Genomic DNA, 15,153 nt, shown 5'->3' with positions numbered 1-15,153 from the left:
GGATTGTTACAGGGGTCCGTGAAGCAACATGGAGGGTATCAGAGCCCCTCTGAGGGAGGAACTGCTGCCACCAAGTCTCAGCTCCAGGCCTTGGGGCTGTGGAGAGGGAGAGGCTCCTCGAGGATGCCCCTCCCTGGCCAGGCTGCTACCCAGCTTCCCTGTCAGCCCCAGGCCTGACTCTGTTCTGCATCGAAGGTGGATGTGGTACACGTAGTCCAGGTTGTGGAGGCAGAGTCCAGCCCTGGAGGCTGCTGAGTACAGACATGATATAAGGGCCCCATGGGCTTTCTCTAGGACGTATGCAGGGGACCATGTGGTGAGGAGGCCTGTGGGGAATCAGACCATGGTTTTTAACATGGCAAGTGACTTCTAAACTCTTGTGGTATGATGTGCAGGCTTTAAGTGTAATTTGTATGGCTCCACACTTACTCCACAGGCCACTTGCCAATCATTCACATGTAGTTTTCCCATTTGTATAATAACCTCTGTTTCCACTCCCAATGCTCCCAACTGGCCCCCAGGCCCCCAAAGCTGTTCATCGGTTTCACTTCAACCTCATTGTCCTCAGAGCAGGGTGAACAGTCCTGATTCCTGTAGCCTGGGAACAGTTTATTGGGAATAGACAAGCCCAGAGGCTCATGGAAGAAACGTGGATCCCTGGGTGGGCAGGAGGCAGCACTACTGGGAGGGGGTGTGCTCTGGGGAGGTGAGGCCAGTCAGCACCTTCTCCTCCCTCACAGCCCCTGAGGCAGAGCCTCCAAACCTGCTGAGGCAGCGCCTTAGCACTGTAGCCAGGAAAACATGCTCACATCAGACCCAAAGCAAGAGGAACTCAAGGGAGAGGGAGCTGGCAGGGGGTGGCTATGTACAAGAGGTGCGGGCATGACTGATTCCCTGGAACGAATAATGTCAACTCTTGATTGTCCCTTTGTTTTAGGCATTTCTTTGCCATCAGCTGCCAATATCAGCTCAGGAAAGAGATGTATTTTTATAGTGCCAGTTCAACACAGCTGAGCTGGTAAATCTATTGCCCAAAGACCATCTCCTGATTCTGTGTGCTGAGAGCAGCATTGACATATTCCCAGTGATTCTGAAATCCTGGCATTTGGCTTGGGAATTTGGGATGGGATTTTGGGGTGTCTCCTTTTGGTATTTGCAATAATGCATGTATTAGGTGGGAGCTAGAAGGAGTTAACTTTTCTCATGCGGCCAGTTCCATGGGGTGATCCACAAAGCAGAACTGTGATGTGCCCCTTTGACCTCCTGGGGGAGAGAAGTGTTAGGGGGCCATTGCCATTTTCCTGGTCACACTAGAGCCTGACTGTCAGCAGTCCAGGGAGACGGGAGGTGTGTTTTCTTCCTTTGTACCTTACCCTCACCCGAGGGCCTCGCTCAGGGTCTGCACGCAGCTAAGTGAAAAGAGACTCTTGAAGATACCTGAGGGGCAGCTCCCAGTGAAACCCCAAGGGGAATCTTCGATCAGTAGAGAAAGGTGGGATCATGGAACAGCTTTGTCTTGAACTCTGGTTGTGGGGGACAACATCCCAGCCTGGAGCTTGTGCCCTGTCCCCTGGGCTACTAGCCTCTGGGGCTATACTAACACTTGTGGCAGGAGGCGCTGCCCCCAGCCCCTAGCTTCACACCGGAGCTCCGCCTGCTCCCACAGACGAGGAGCCCCTGGGGCTCACAGGGGATGTAGATTTCACTAGTGCCCACAATGCCGCAGCCCCCACTGCTCTTGAGGACACTGGTGCTCCCTGGACAGTACACAGGTGTGCTGACCACACATGGCTCGTAGAGGATGGCACCTTTGGAGCTGCTCACAGCTGTGGGGACAGGAAGGGATGTTGAGGGCCCTGCCAGGCCAAGCCCTGTGCCCCCACTGGCCCCGCACCCTCACTGGCCCCGCACCTGCTGTCATCATGTCTAAGGACACCCCCATCCCAGTTACCAACTTCCAAGTCTCCTATTGTTGTTTAGTTGCTCAGTCGTGTCCAACTCTTCTGTAACCCCTTGACTATAGCCTGCTAGGCTCCCCTGTCCATGGGGTTTTCCAGGCAAGAGTACTGGAGTGGGTTGCCATTTCCTTCTCCAGGGGATCTTCCTGACCCAGTGGTCGAGCCTTGTGTGAGGAGTCACTTGTGTCTCCTGCATTGGCAGGCAGATACTTTAGCACTGAGCCACCGGGGAGGCCCAAGTCTCCCATTCCAGTCACATGAAATGCGTAGCAGTCCCCGCGTGTCCTTCTTCTTGCCCCAGAGCCCTGTCTTCTGCTTTACCCTCTCTTTCTATTTGTCCGCATGTGTGCATGCGTGCTAAGTTGCTTCAGTCGTGTCTGACTCTTTGTGCCCTGGTGGACTGTAGCCCACCAGGCTCCTCTGCCCGTGGAATTCTCCAGGCAAGAATACTGGAGTAGGTTGCCATGCCCTCCCCGAGGGGATCTTCCTCACCCAGGGATCAAAACTCTGTCTCAGGCGTCTCCTGACCTGGCAGGCGGGTTCTTTATCCCTATCACCACCTGGGAAGCTCCCTATTTGTCTGCTTCAAGTCTTGTTTCTCCAGGAAAACATCCTCTTGTCGAGATGGTGCCTGGCAGACCACGCTGGGTGTATGCTCCTGCTTCTGACTCCCATAGACCTGGGCAGCCCTGAGGGAGAAACTCTCCATCCACCAGGAGCTCTTTCCTTTAGGGTGAGGGAGGCAGGCTAAGGTTTGGGCAGGGGCAGTGTGGTCTATGTTTGGGTGGATCCGTTCCCAAGATCCCAGAGCCCCTGCAGAGTCCTCAGTACTCACAGATATTCACGGGTCCAACACCTTCACATAGCCTGGAGGTGAGAGGGAAAGGAGACACAAGAGACCTGCATCAGAGAACGAGAAGAACACAGCACCCCCTGCCCCTGCCCGCACCATGGACCTGCCAGTGAGGAGGGGCTGCAGACTGCATGCTGTCTCAGATTTCCTGTGGATGGGCTGAGAGGTGGGCAGTGGCTGTAGCAGCAATCAGAGGGCAGGAGAACAGACATCCCTGACCCACCTCTGCTCCTCGCCCTCCAGCAGGCGCCTGTAGGTGGCGATCTCGATGTCCAGGCCCAGCTTGGAGTTCATCACCTCCTGGTACTCCTTGAGCAGGCAGGCCATGTCCTGCTTGGCCTTCTGCAGGGCCTCCTCCAGCCCCGCCAGCTTGCACTTGGCATCATTGAGGGCTGCCTCGCCCTGCTGCTCAGCCTGGGTCACTGCAGCCTCCAGCTTGCAGCGCTGGGGGAGAAGCACAGAAAAGTATTACAGGGGCCCCAGGACCCTGGGCTGATTTTCAGAAGAACAGAGAGCATGGTCATTGTGGGATAATTGAAAATAACATATATTGGTCTCTTCCCCCAGTTCCTGGCACAGAACTCCTCCAAACCTTGTAGTTTAAGTGATGAGCACACCAGAGCATCCTTTGTCCTAACCTTTGGTCTTTGACCCTGTGTCTGATACAGAGTCCCAAAACCCCTTAGAATTTCCTGAGTATTGACAATGTCTTTCGTTTAAATAAGGTGATTCTAGGTGGGCTCCTGGGTGGGGGCTGGTCACCAGAAAAACTAAGCCTTGATTAGAAGCTGGGAATTTTCAGCCCACCCCACCATTCTCCTAAGAGGGGAGAGCAGCTGGGAATGGAGGTGATAAATGATGATGCCGATGTGAGGAAGCCTCCATAAAATCTCAATAGTAGAGGCTTCAGAGAGCCTTCAGGTTGTTGAACACGTGGAGGTACGGGGAGAATGGCATACCTGGAGTGGGCATGAGAGCTTCGTGCCCGTCCCACACACTTTACTTTATGCATCCCTTCCACCTGGGTATTCATTTATATTTCTTATCATATTCTTTTATAATAAACCAGTGTGTGCATGGGTGCTCAGTCATATCTGACTCTTTGTGACCCCATGGACTGTATCCTTCCAGGCTTCTCTATCCATGGGGATTTTCTAGGCAAGAATACTGGAGTGGGTTGCCGTTTCCTCCTTCAAGGTATCTTCAAGACTCAGGGATTGAACCCACATCTCCTGCATCTCCTGCCTTGGCAGATGGATTCTTTACTACTGTGCCAACTGGGAAGCCCATAATAAACCAAAAAAGTAAACTATTTTCCTGAGTTTTGTGAGCCACGCCAGCAAATTAATTGAATCCAAGGAGGATGGTCATGGAGCCCTCCAATGTACAACCACCTGGTCAGGAGCACAGCCTGGACGTGTGATTGGCATCTGAACTGGGGGCAGTCTTGTGGGACTTGGGGGGCAGCCCCTAACCTATGGGGTCTGATGCTATCTCCAGGTAGGTAGTGTCAGAAGTGAGTTCAATTGTGGAACACCCAGCTGGTGTTGCAGAGCTGGTTGGTGTGGAAACACTCTTCCCCACTATCTGGTGTCAGAAGTGTTGTGAGTGTGACTGTGTGAGAATGAAGGAGGGACACAGAAGGAAGAATGAGTTCTTCCTACAGTCATGGTTATGTGCCAGGTTCATGTCTGCTGTGGGTTTCAGCCTAGAATTGTGACGTCTGGTTCCCCCAGGGGATGGAGGCCAGTGCTCCTGTCTGTGACACTTCAAGGAGATCTGAGAGTTTCCTCTTATGCCAAGCAATTACTTTGTGGTTAATACATTTTAAGCATCTGCCTTGTCTTCACTAGCCCAGGAGGAAAGGGTGGGTCTGATTTTATGGACTCTACAGCGTCACCTTGAATTTCAGGATCATAGAATTAGAGTCTTTGGTTGGAAGGGGGTGTGGAGGACATCTTTTCTATACCCCCATCTCGTGAAGTATTCTTGCTATTTCATCTTGATGAATATAGGCTGCCTGGTCTCTGTTGGGGGCCTCACTATTGCCTGACCCTGCTTATCCTGCTGTGGATCAGCTTTTCTGAACAAAGGGCTCGCTCCCTCTTGTGGGAAACAGTGCAAGTTTACTCCCTCCCCCTCAGGTCCCCCAGGGAGGATGAGCCTGCCCTGTACAACCAGGACCAGATGGTGGGTCAGCCTGTGATGGGCTCACCTGGGCTTTGACATTCTCAATGTCTTGCTGCAGCCGCTGGATCAACTTGTTTATTTCCAGGATCTCATTCTTGCGGTCGCGGAGGTTGTCACAGTGATTCCCGGCCGTCAGCTGAAGCTCCTCATACTGCCAGACAGGGAGGTCAGAACCTGGGCACCCACACCGTGGTGCCTCTCAGCCCTCATTCCCACTGTCCCCAGGCTCTGCTCTCCTGACCTCCTGCACTGGGTACTCTGGATTCTTATACTTGTTATGCTTCCCCAGCCCTTTTCCACTTCTGGTCCTTTTCTGGGCTGCTTCTCATTCCCTTTTCACCTCCCAGCCCCGAACCTTCAAGCTTATCAAATTCTCCCCTAAGCTCCAAGCTCCCTTCCTCTTTTTCATGGGTTCTGTGTCTCATCCTTTTCTCTATGCCCTGGAATTTCCCTCCCTTTTGCTCCGTCTGTGCTCTGGAACTTGGAGGGGATTTCTGCCCTCACGCTGGGGTACCTAACAGACCAAGAACTGAGAACGCAGAACATCTGCCCACTCAGGGTAGATTTGCATGTTCTCCCTCAAAACAATTGAAAACAAAATTCAATGTTACTATCTCGGTTTAACACTTTTTTTTAAACCTCTGCACATAAAATCTAATTTCTTAATAGTGAATTATAGATGACATCAATAGATTTTTAAAAATTAGCCAACTATATGTTTTCTGCATATAAAAATGAGCCAACTGTATGTTTTCTGCATATAATGCATTTTCTATGCAAAACAAGATAAGCATAAGTCACTCTCTTTGGTTATTGTGAAATAAACTGGTAGTTGCCTAATCACTATCCATACTTCTTTTCCTCAGACAGAACCCCAGATAAAAGAATGTTTCTCAGCTTTCTCTACAGTGAGGTGTAGACTCTTGCAGGGTAGGGCTTCTAGGAAAGCTGTTTCAAGTCAGGGATGATTCACCTGGCATGTTCCTTTTGCCCTCTCTTCCTTCTGCTTGGAGTGGACATGGGAGACTGGTGGTATTGCAGCCATCTTAGGGCATGAGGGTACCACGAGGATTAAGGTTCTTAACAGAATGGCAGAATAGCAAGCTCGAAGGAGCCTGTGTTTCTGATGGTAACTTGGGGTCGTCTAGGCAGTGTATTTCTGTACTTCAAGTTATTTGAGAAAAAAATAAAAAATAAAATTTGTTTTAACCATTATTACTTAAAATTTCGGATCTTCACAGCCAAGTACAATTGATAAATAATAGAATTATCGTTCTGGTTCTAACTTAGAAGGATGGGTAATTAAGATTGTTTTCCTTAAGGCCTGATGGGTGGCCCAGGAGAGCAATCAGAGGAGGAGCTCGCCGGAATGAGACCTGGCCATGGATGGGCCACAGACTGACTTACAGGGAGCTGACCCCAGGTTAGGGTTTGATACCTTGATCATCATGGATCTGCAGAAAAAGGACAGAACATTTCTTGGGACACTTCCTGAAAATTGGTATCCATGGCCTTCAGAAAAATGTCTAGAGCCTTCAGGGAAGCTCTGCCGATTGCTGTGATCTAGCTGTGTCTCCAGCCCCATATCCTTCATGGTGCTTCACACTGGGGACACCTCCCCTTCATGCTTCTTGGACTGCTCCTGCTGGCTCTCAGCCAGACACCCTTACCATGCTCTGCTTATGGAAACCATACTTGGCTTCCAAGATCAGATCAAATGCCAGTGCTCCTGTCTTTCCAGACACAATCTGTCACTTCCGCATCATCATGCTGTACCCCGGGCCTATGGCTCGACTTTGGTGGCCACGTCATGCCACCTCGTATCCTTCTGGCTGTTTATACCTCTCTCTCTCCCACGGACTGTGACTTCTTTGAGGATGGGGATGGTCTGACTCTTAGTATCCTCATGGTTCCATACAACCCAGTAAGGCCCTCCTTCCCTGGCCAACCATTTAAAAACCGAATTCCCGCCACACTCCCTGTGCTTCACCCTAATTTATTTTTTTCCATAGCACGTGTCCATCTACTGTACATCCGCTGTACTTGTATGTCCTGTTTGGCTGTCCTGCCCCTGCCTCTGGAAAATGAAAGTGACATAGAGGCAGCTATTATTGTTCTGATTCCTGTTGGATCTCAAGCATCCAGAATGCTGCTTGGCACATGATGAATGTGCAATAAATGAATGAATAAGTGAGTGAGTGAATGAATGAATGGTACCTTTCATAGATGGGGTAGGTGAGACTGAGATGATAGTATCTGTTAAGTCAGATTGCCCTTGGGGGACAACTGCCCTCCCAGCAAGACCCTAATTACCTGAGTCTGGGGCCACCTTAATCACAGTTTCTGCTCCACCATTAGTAACCATTCCATGCCATTACCTCCTCCCACACCCGGAAACTCTGAGCCAATTTGCCATCACTGCCAATTAGTATTCCTTCAATGCTACTTAGGGAAGCACTTCCTGTGAGTCTATGAGTGTATAAAGCTGGGGAGCTCTGATGAACAGGTCTGGGCTGTCTGCGGGGTCTCTCCCACACTCATGGGGACCTGTCCTGAGGCTTGGTCAAAACAACAGAGGCTGGAGTGGCATGGCGTACATTTTCTCTCCTGATTCCTGGAGGAGAGTGGTTCTGGGGTCTCCCAGGCCCTGCCCAAGACTCACCCGGCTCTGGTACCAGGCCTCTGCTTCGGCTTTGCTGCGGCTGGCAATTTCGTCATACTGGGCCTTGATCTGGGCAATGATGCCATCGGTGTCCAGCTCCCGGCTATTGTCCATCTTCACAGTGACTGAGGTGTCCGAGATCTGAGACTGGAGCAGGTTCGTCTCCTGGGGGTGGGGGCCCCGGGTGAGAATGGGTGAGCTCTTTGAGGATAAAGTTGGTGAGGGAGAGGGGAAGAAATGAGGAGACCCAGCCCTGACATTCCTATGGCAGATTTGCCTGGCCGTCCCAGCCTTCAGTCACCGACCTCCTCCAGCCCCCACCCTCCAGTTGCACTGAGACCAAGTTGCACAAGAGCCAAGGTGTGGGCCCTCTGACTTCTGGGAGTCTCTCTGCCTGACACCCAGCTGTTCCACAATGACTTCTTCACTTGCCCACTTTTAAGCCACAAAAGTACCCACAGGGCAGGAGCTTTCCCTGCCCACCATCCCTCCAGAACTGGCCCCTGGCCAACCACCTCTGGGCAGCATGGCTGCAGGTACCTCGGTATACAGGGTTTTCAGGAAGTTGATCTCGTGGATCAGAGCTTCCACATTGATCTCCAGGTCAGAATTTATCAGGAAGGCTGTGTCCACATCCTGCAGCCAGGAAAGTGACAGTCATAACCTGGGGCCACCCCTCTGCTAGCTGGGCCACCTCCCAGGCAAGCTGGTAGCAGGTGACAGGTGTGGGACCCATGTGGAAGTGAAGGGGGTGACAAAGCCAAGGACCTCATGCCTGGGCCTGGCATCCCACTGGGGAAGGATCTGAAGGGAATGGGATTAAAGGAGATGGGAGTCCATTCCTCAGAGCTGCTATGGACCCTGGGCAACAGAACACATAGCTGTCTATGTGAGGGGTTGTCAGGATGGTTTTTATCTCTGGGGATTTGAGTCAGAGCTTTTGTCTTTTGATTTGGCATTTGCCACATCTCCAGCTTCTTGGACAGATGTAAATACAACACTTAACACGAGTTGGGCAGTGGAGGCTCAGTCACTGCCCTTCTGGAGCAGGAGGCTGGGCCTTTCTCTCCCTTGGGGTCAGTGGGGCTGGTATCGGGGTCAGCAAGGTGGGCTGGCTGCAGGCCGGGTCCAGGGGTTGAGTGTCCCCAGGCCCACTAGGCCAGCTCAGAGCGCCTTCTCCCTCTATGGGCCACCCTCCCTCACCTTCTTCAAGGCAACAAACTCATTCTCAGCAGTGGGTCGCAGGGAGAGCTCCTCTTCATATCTGGTGGAAGGGGCAGGGGGAAAATGTTTTAGTCACGCTGGTGAGATTTGGAAGGGTGTGGGCATGGGGTCTGAGAGTAGGAGCCTCTGGGGACAAGTCACAGATTGAATGCCCTATGGAGGCACCAGGTCTGGCCCTGTCTCTGGTCACCTCTGGCCCCTTCAGCCACTCAACACAGATTTTTTTTTTTTTTTTTTTATCATAGCCTCTTATTAGCCACTTTGTAAGTTTATGTTCCACTCCAATGCCTGGTAGCCTTTTCCTGTAATGAATCATTCTCTGGGAAGACCTTCTTTTTTTTTTAATTAAAAAAATTATTTACTGGCTGTGCTGGGTCTTAATTGCGAAATGTGGGTCCTTAGTTACATCATATGGGGATTTAGTTCCCTGACCAGGAGTCGAACCCAAGCCCCCTGCATTGGGACATGGAGTCTTAGCCACTGGATCACCAGGGAAGTCCCTGGGAAGTCCTTCTTAAAGCTACCTTTATTCTATCTTGCTGCTGAGGAAGCTTACTTCATCTAGTCATTTCCTCTGGGAAAATGGTGAAGAGTTGGCTGCCTGTTGCTGGCACACCTGTCTTTTCTTTTTGAAAAAATATCTGTTTATTTATTTGGCTGCGCCAGGTCTCAGTGGCAGCATGTGGTATCTTTCAGTCGCAGCATGCGGAATCTAGTTTCCCGACCAGGGATTGAACCCAGGTCCCCTGCACTGGGAGCATGGCGTCCTAGCCACTGGGCCACCAGGGAAGTCCCACAACTGTCTTTTCTGAGTTGTTCTGAGAGTTGGCTGCGGTCACTGCAAGCCCAGCTGACCCGTGCCCCTCCTCGCCAGGAGAGCGCTGAGCCTGGCCTCTACCTGCAGCTCACTTGCAGAGGTAGCAATTACCCACTTTACCAGGTCCTCAGAGAGAGCGGCCTATTTCCTCTAGGCTCCAGGGAGCTCTTCGCCCACTCACTGCACCCCAAGGCAACGGAATCAGGGTCAAGTGTTTAGTCTGGCCAGAATGACTCAGTTTGATGAATGACTTCAATCCATTAAAAGCTTCTCTGTGCTTCCTGACGCCCGAGCTTCCGTTTTCCTGCAGAACTCAGCCGCTGCACAGGCGCTGGATGCTGAGCCTGCTGCCTGGGTTTCAATCCCACTCTCCTGCACTTGTCATGTGACTTTGGGTGGGTGGCTTGGCCTTTCTTGGCCTCAGTTTCATCATCTGTAGAATGAGAATATCACTGGTCCTGTCTCACAATTACAAACATCACACAAGTTAATGTCTGCAGGACACCAGGTCAGTACCTGGAACAGGGTACGGTGTGCTTGCTATTGGTGTTAAAATACCACTTGGCCTCATCCTTCTCCAACAACCCCACTTTTAAAATTCAAAGTCCTAATCTTGAGCTGCGAAATATGTCTCCTGATCACCTTGTATCCATGAAGAAAGGCATCGCTCCTGCTGAAAGGGCTGATCTCGCCACGCCCACAACCTTGCCACATCTCCCCTACCAGTCCGCTTGAGTCGTCCCCTCTCACTTGCACACTCTGGTCCTTCCTTGTCACCTGCTTCTGTCTCATCTCCTTTTCTGTGGTCTAACTCTGAACTTCTCTTTTAGAAGAAGCAACTGGAATGAAACAAATCCTTCAAGGCCTTGAGCAAACTGACACCTCCCCTGGGAAGCCTTCCTGGGCTGCTTCTGCTCTCTCACTCTCTTGGGCTTCCTCTTCCCTCCTGCCTTGTACCATGCTGTAGCTGTTGGTGTGCATACCGGGGTATCTTGCTGACTCTACCAGGACATCTAGAGGGAAAGAGCCAGATTTTCCCAACTTTATCAAACCCAAACTGCCCAGCACAGCATCTGACTTGGACTAGACACATGCGTGACACCTGCAGCGTGTGTCCCCAACATGGCTCCACTCTAATGAACCCTCGTTCTTAGTGTATTCACACTGTCCTTGGAGACGTGTTTCTCTCGGCCCTCTCCCACCAACATGAGAGGCTCACCCAGGACCACGAGGCAGTTTATCTGGGCCTCAGCTTCTTGAAAGAATCACTGAATCTGTGAATTCTTGCAGATGATGATTTCGAGTTGGACCAGGAAGATGCGGGGTAGAATATATTAGCCCGGATGTTACAAAGAAATGCCGAGGTGGGACTTATCAGGAAGAAGGAACAGCAGGAGTCCAAGCTGGGAGGAAGGAGGGCTTGGGAATCTGTTTGGAGGCTAAGAAGTGTTCAAGATCTGTCAAGGGACTTATGGACGATGACGCACAACAGGTATGAGGGCAGAGCCCTGGAGCACTGGGAACAGCAGGAGAAAACTTGTTTTACATGAAGAGAAGTCGAGCGTGGTGGGAAGGGGGATTAATACACATCTAAAATCTCAGAGCTTGTACGATGTGCCTAATGGGTAGTAAGGATGCTCTGCCTACATTATCCCACGTGACTGTGGGACCCCCCCCCCGAAAGGTCTACATTTTCAACTTCCCATTTTATAGATGGGGAAACCCAGTGCCCAGATTGTTTATGTCACTTGCCTCAGGTGCCCGGCTGGGTAGCAGTGGGGCAGACTCACTTTTTCTTGTAGCCCTCCAGTGTGTCATGGAGGCAGTGGAACTCTGACTCCAGCCGGTCTCGGTCCCCGGTCAAGAAGTCCAGCTGCCTCCGAAGGGTGGAGATGTAGCCCTCGAAAATGGGCTCAATGTTGCTCGAGCAGCACTTCTGCTGCTGCATGAAGTTCCACTTGGTCTCCAGAAGCTTGTTTTTCTGTTCCAGGAACCGGACCTGCAGCCAAGAATAGGATATCATGGGGCGGCAGGGACCCTGGGGACCACAGCTTGCGAGAGTAAGTGCTGGTGCAGGCAGTGGAATCTGTCTGTGCTCCGACCTCCATCACATTGCTGCTGTGTCTCTGTCTCTCCTGCCTGGGGCGGCTTAGGGGACCCCCAGCTTCCACCAGGGGTTGTGTTGTAGTGGAAACAGGGCTGCCCCAAGAGGCCTGGGGTGTTTCCTCCTTCCAGCCCTGCCTGCCTGCCACCAGCCTGGTAACCTGGGCCAAGCCACTCAGCACCTCAAGCTTGTTTTGCTGCCTCAAACTCATACTTAGGATTGCATAGGGAGAGCTTTGTACATCTTCATGCTAATGGAAGCTGATGAGGCTACTGGAAATTGGGGTTTCTTTAATTACAGCCCAGGGGTGCTCAGGGAATAAAGCTCAAAATTCGGTCCTGGCACTCATTGCTACTCTGCCCCATCTGCATCCTACATGGCCAAGTCCAAACCATGTCCCTGCCACAGTAATGCGGAGAGCTCCTGGCCTACCCTTCATTTCCGTGGCTTGGAGATGGAGGTTAAGAGACACTGAGTGAGTTGGCTGTGGTCACCCAGCTAAGCTAGTCACTGGCCGGCATACACTGTCTCCAGTCCTCACCCTGGGATTTTGCACCTGGTGCACTGTCTCTCAAGAAAACGATAGAGGAAGTCACATCATCTTCCTCCTGGTCAAAGGCTTGCTCAGCAGAAGGCCCCCAGCCTCCCAGATGGAGATGTGATGCAGCTGACGATCAGGGCTCACAGTGTTGGAATGAGTTTACAAGCAGTGCTTAATGAGCTTTCAAAATAAAACTGTAAGTTTAACATTTTCCATTTACTAAAACAAGTTCCTTTTGGGAGCACTTTTGTGAGTATTACCTTCTTTAATTCTCCCTCCATCTCTGCCCGCTTTCCTGGGGCTGGGAGTCAGGGTCCAGGTCTCATGACTGCCAGCCCAGGACTCTGACCTAAACTTGGGATCACCAGGAACACCAGCTTAGTCCTCGGTGTGTATCCTGATCCCAAGAGCTTCCCTGGAATATAGGGACAGGCCCAGAAGCAGCCGAGGTGACAGGCCAGTTCAGCGTCTTCCAAAGGCAGCACATCACCCTTCTCTCAAGGCTTTCAGAGCCATGACTTGGGGGTTGAAAGATGTGAGACTTGGTCATGGCCACTTTGTGTCCCTAGCTCTGACTGCTCCACCTTCTCTTCATCACAGACCTAAGTTGATGGCAAATTCCAGGGTCACAGTGCCAAGGGTCTCACCCCAGTTCATGTCATTGGAAGGAAGATCTTTCATTAAAGCCTCATCAGAAAGGGCAGGTCTCTGCCTCTGATTGCCCCGTTCAGTATCTATCATGGCTTTGGGAGTTCCTCTTATAGTCTGACCTCAGGCCCTCTTGGTGAGTTTATCAGATAATACCCAGAGAGAAAGATAACGTATTATAAAAAAAGACAGACAAGCAGAAATGTCCACTGCTGAGCCTGATCTAACCGGCTTCCAGCGACTAGGGGTCATGGAGCAGCCACACCAGCAGCCCCAGGTTGTGGCTCCTGGGACAGCCACAAAGTGCTGTCTGTCTCCCATGGCCCTGCACCCCGGCACCCACGTCCTACCTTGTTGATGAAGGATGCAAAGCGGTTATTGAGGCACTTGATCTGCTCCTTCTCGTCCCTCTTCACCCTCTGGACAGTCGGATCGACCTCCAGCTCGAGTGGGACCAGCAGGCTCTCATTGATGGTTACAGGGGCGATGCAGGCTGAAGACCCGCAAGTGGTGCCTGCTCGATACCCAAAGCCAGGCAGGCCACACCTGGAGGCTACCCGGGGCCGCCCGAAGCCCACGTTGCACAGGCTCCGGGAGCCGAGGCAGCCCAGGGCACGGAAGCTCCCACTGCCCCCAGTCCGGCATGGCCCCTGGCTCACTGCATAGTGAGTGACCACCCGGGGGAGGACAGCTGAGCAGGAGCTGAAGCTCTGGCCGCCACATCTGAAGCCCTGCTGGAAGGAGCGGCACGACATGGTGGGTGTGAGAGGCAGAGAGACTGCGCCCTGGCGGGAGGACAGAGGTGAGAGTTATCAGGTGAGCTCAGCCTCCACCCTTTTATCTGGTCAAGGATGGAGGGCCGAGCTGGGCCGAACCCCAAATCACCATGAAATCAGGTTTATGAGCTTGGCATATTGGCAGCTGCTAAGCACCGAGGTGGATAATTAGGGTAGCAGAGAGCAAAGGGTAGGAGCCAATTGTCCATGCAGGTTGGACCCATAAAAATCCTACTTGTCCTCTTCCTTGGTGATGAAAGGGGCCAACCAGACAGATGTTGGGTCGGCTAAAAAGTTTGCTTGGTTTTTTTCTATAAGATGGCTCTGGTAGCACTTAGTTGTCTTTAACTTCATTTGAAACCATTTTGTTCAATTGTATTGTGACAGCTGTCATATCAGCATGCGTTAAAAAAAACTTACCAAAACCAGTGAATTTTTGTGTAGCTGTTTTAATATTGAAGATGGAAGGAAAAAGCAGCATTTTCGGCAAATTACCCTTTATTATTTCAAGAAAGGTAAATTCGCAACTGAAATGCACGAAAAGACTTGTGTAGTTTATGGAGAAGGGGCTGTGACTGACTGAACATGTCAAAAGTGGTCAAAAGTGGTTTGTGAAGTTTCGTTCTGGAGACTTCTCACTGAATGGTGCTCCATGGCCAGGTAGACCAGTTGAAGTTGATAGTGATCAAATTGAGACATTAATTGAGAAAAATCAACATTACATCATGCAGGAGATAGTTCACATACTCAAAATAACAGATCAAGTGTTGAAAACCATTTGTACTGGCTTGGTTATGTTTGTTGCTTTGATGTTTGGGTTCCGTATAAGTTACGTGAAAAAACCTTTTTGACCATATTTCTGCATGTGATTCTCTACTGAAATGTAATGAAAATGTTCCTTTTTAAAGAAAATTGTGATGGGTGATGAAAAGTGGACACTGCACGGTAATGTAAAATGGAAGAGATCGTGGGCCAAGAGAAACGAACCACCACCAACCACGCCGAAGGCTAGTCTTCATCAAAGGAGATAATGATGTATATATGGTGGGATTGGACAGGAGTCCTCTGTTATGAGCTCCCTCTGGAAAACCAAATAATTAATTCCGACACATACTGCTCCCAGTTAGACCAGCTGAAGGCAGCACTCAGTGAAGAGCGTCCAGGGTCAGTCCAGAGAAAACACAAAATCTTTCATCAGGGTAGTGCAAGACCGTAGGTTTCTTGATGACCAGGCAAAGACTGTTACAGCTTGGACAGGAAGTTCTGATTCACCTGTTGCATTCACCAGCCATTACACCTTCAGATTTCCATTTACGTCAATCTTTACAGAATTCTCTTAATGGAAAAAAATGTCAATTCCCTGGAAGAATGAAAAAGACA

The 15,153-nt window shown here is 50.9% G+C and overlaps 1 protein-coding gene across 1 annotated transcript; it reads right to left on the bottom strand.

Annotated features, from left to right (window-relative positions):
* Positions 1 to 1,596: 1,596 nt before the first annotated feature.
* Positions 1,597 to 13,752, bottom strand: KRT82 (keratin 82). Its single transcript, XM_019960023.2, has 9 exons — positions 13,348 to 13,752; positions 11,495 to 11,703; positions 8,867 to 8,927; positions 8,204 to 8,299; positions 7,664 to 7,828; positions 5,027 to 5,152; positions 3,035 to 3,255; positions 2,794 to 2,825; positions 1,597 to 1,826 (listed from the first exon to the last, which is right to left on the bottom strand). Exons 1-9 carry the CDS (start codon positions 13,750 to 13,752, stop codon positions 1,597 to 1,599), a joined length of 1,545 nt encoding a protein of 514 aa, XP_019815582.2.
* Positions 13,753 to 15,153: the final 1,401 nt, after the last annotated feature.

This window comes from Bos indicus, chromosome 5 (assembly GCF_029378745.1).
Source record: "Bos indicus isolate NIAB-ARS_2022 breed Sahiwal x Tharparkar chromosome 5, NIAB-ARS_B.indTharparkar_mat_pri_1.0, whole genome shotgun sequence".
Classification (NCBI taxonomy): domain Eukaryota; kingdom Metazoa; phylum Chordata; class Mammalia; order Artiodactyla; family Bovidae; genus Bos; species Bos indicus.
Note: the sequence above shows the minus strand (reverse complement) of the source record. Positions and strands in the feature narration are given on the sequence as shown.

Excerpts from the sequence above, each read along its gene's own strand:
- KRT82 (XM_019960023.2), bottom strand. The coding sequence starts at position 13,752 with ATGTCGTGCCGCTCCTTCCAGCAGGGCTTCAGATGTGGCGGCCAGAGC. Across the intron at positions 8,928-11,494 it reads CTGGAGGGCTACAAGAAAAA|ATATGAAGAGGAGCTCTCCC; the intron begins GTGAGTCTGCCC and ends CCCTTCCACCAG. Across the intron at positions 3,256-5,026 it reads TTGAGAATGTCAAAGCCCAG|CGCTGCAAGCTGGAGGCTGC; the intron begins GTGAGCCCATCA and ends CTTCTCCCCCAG.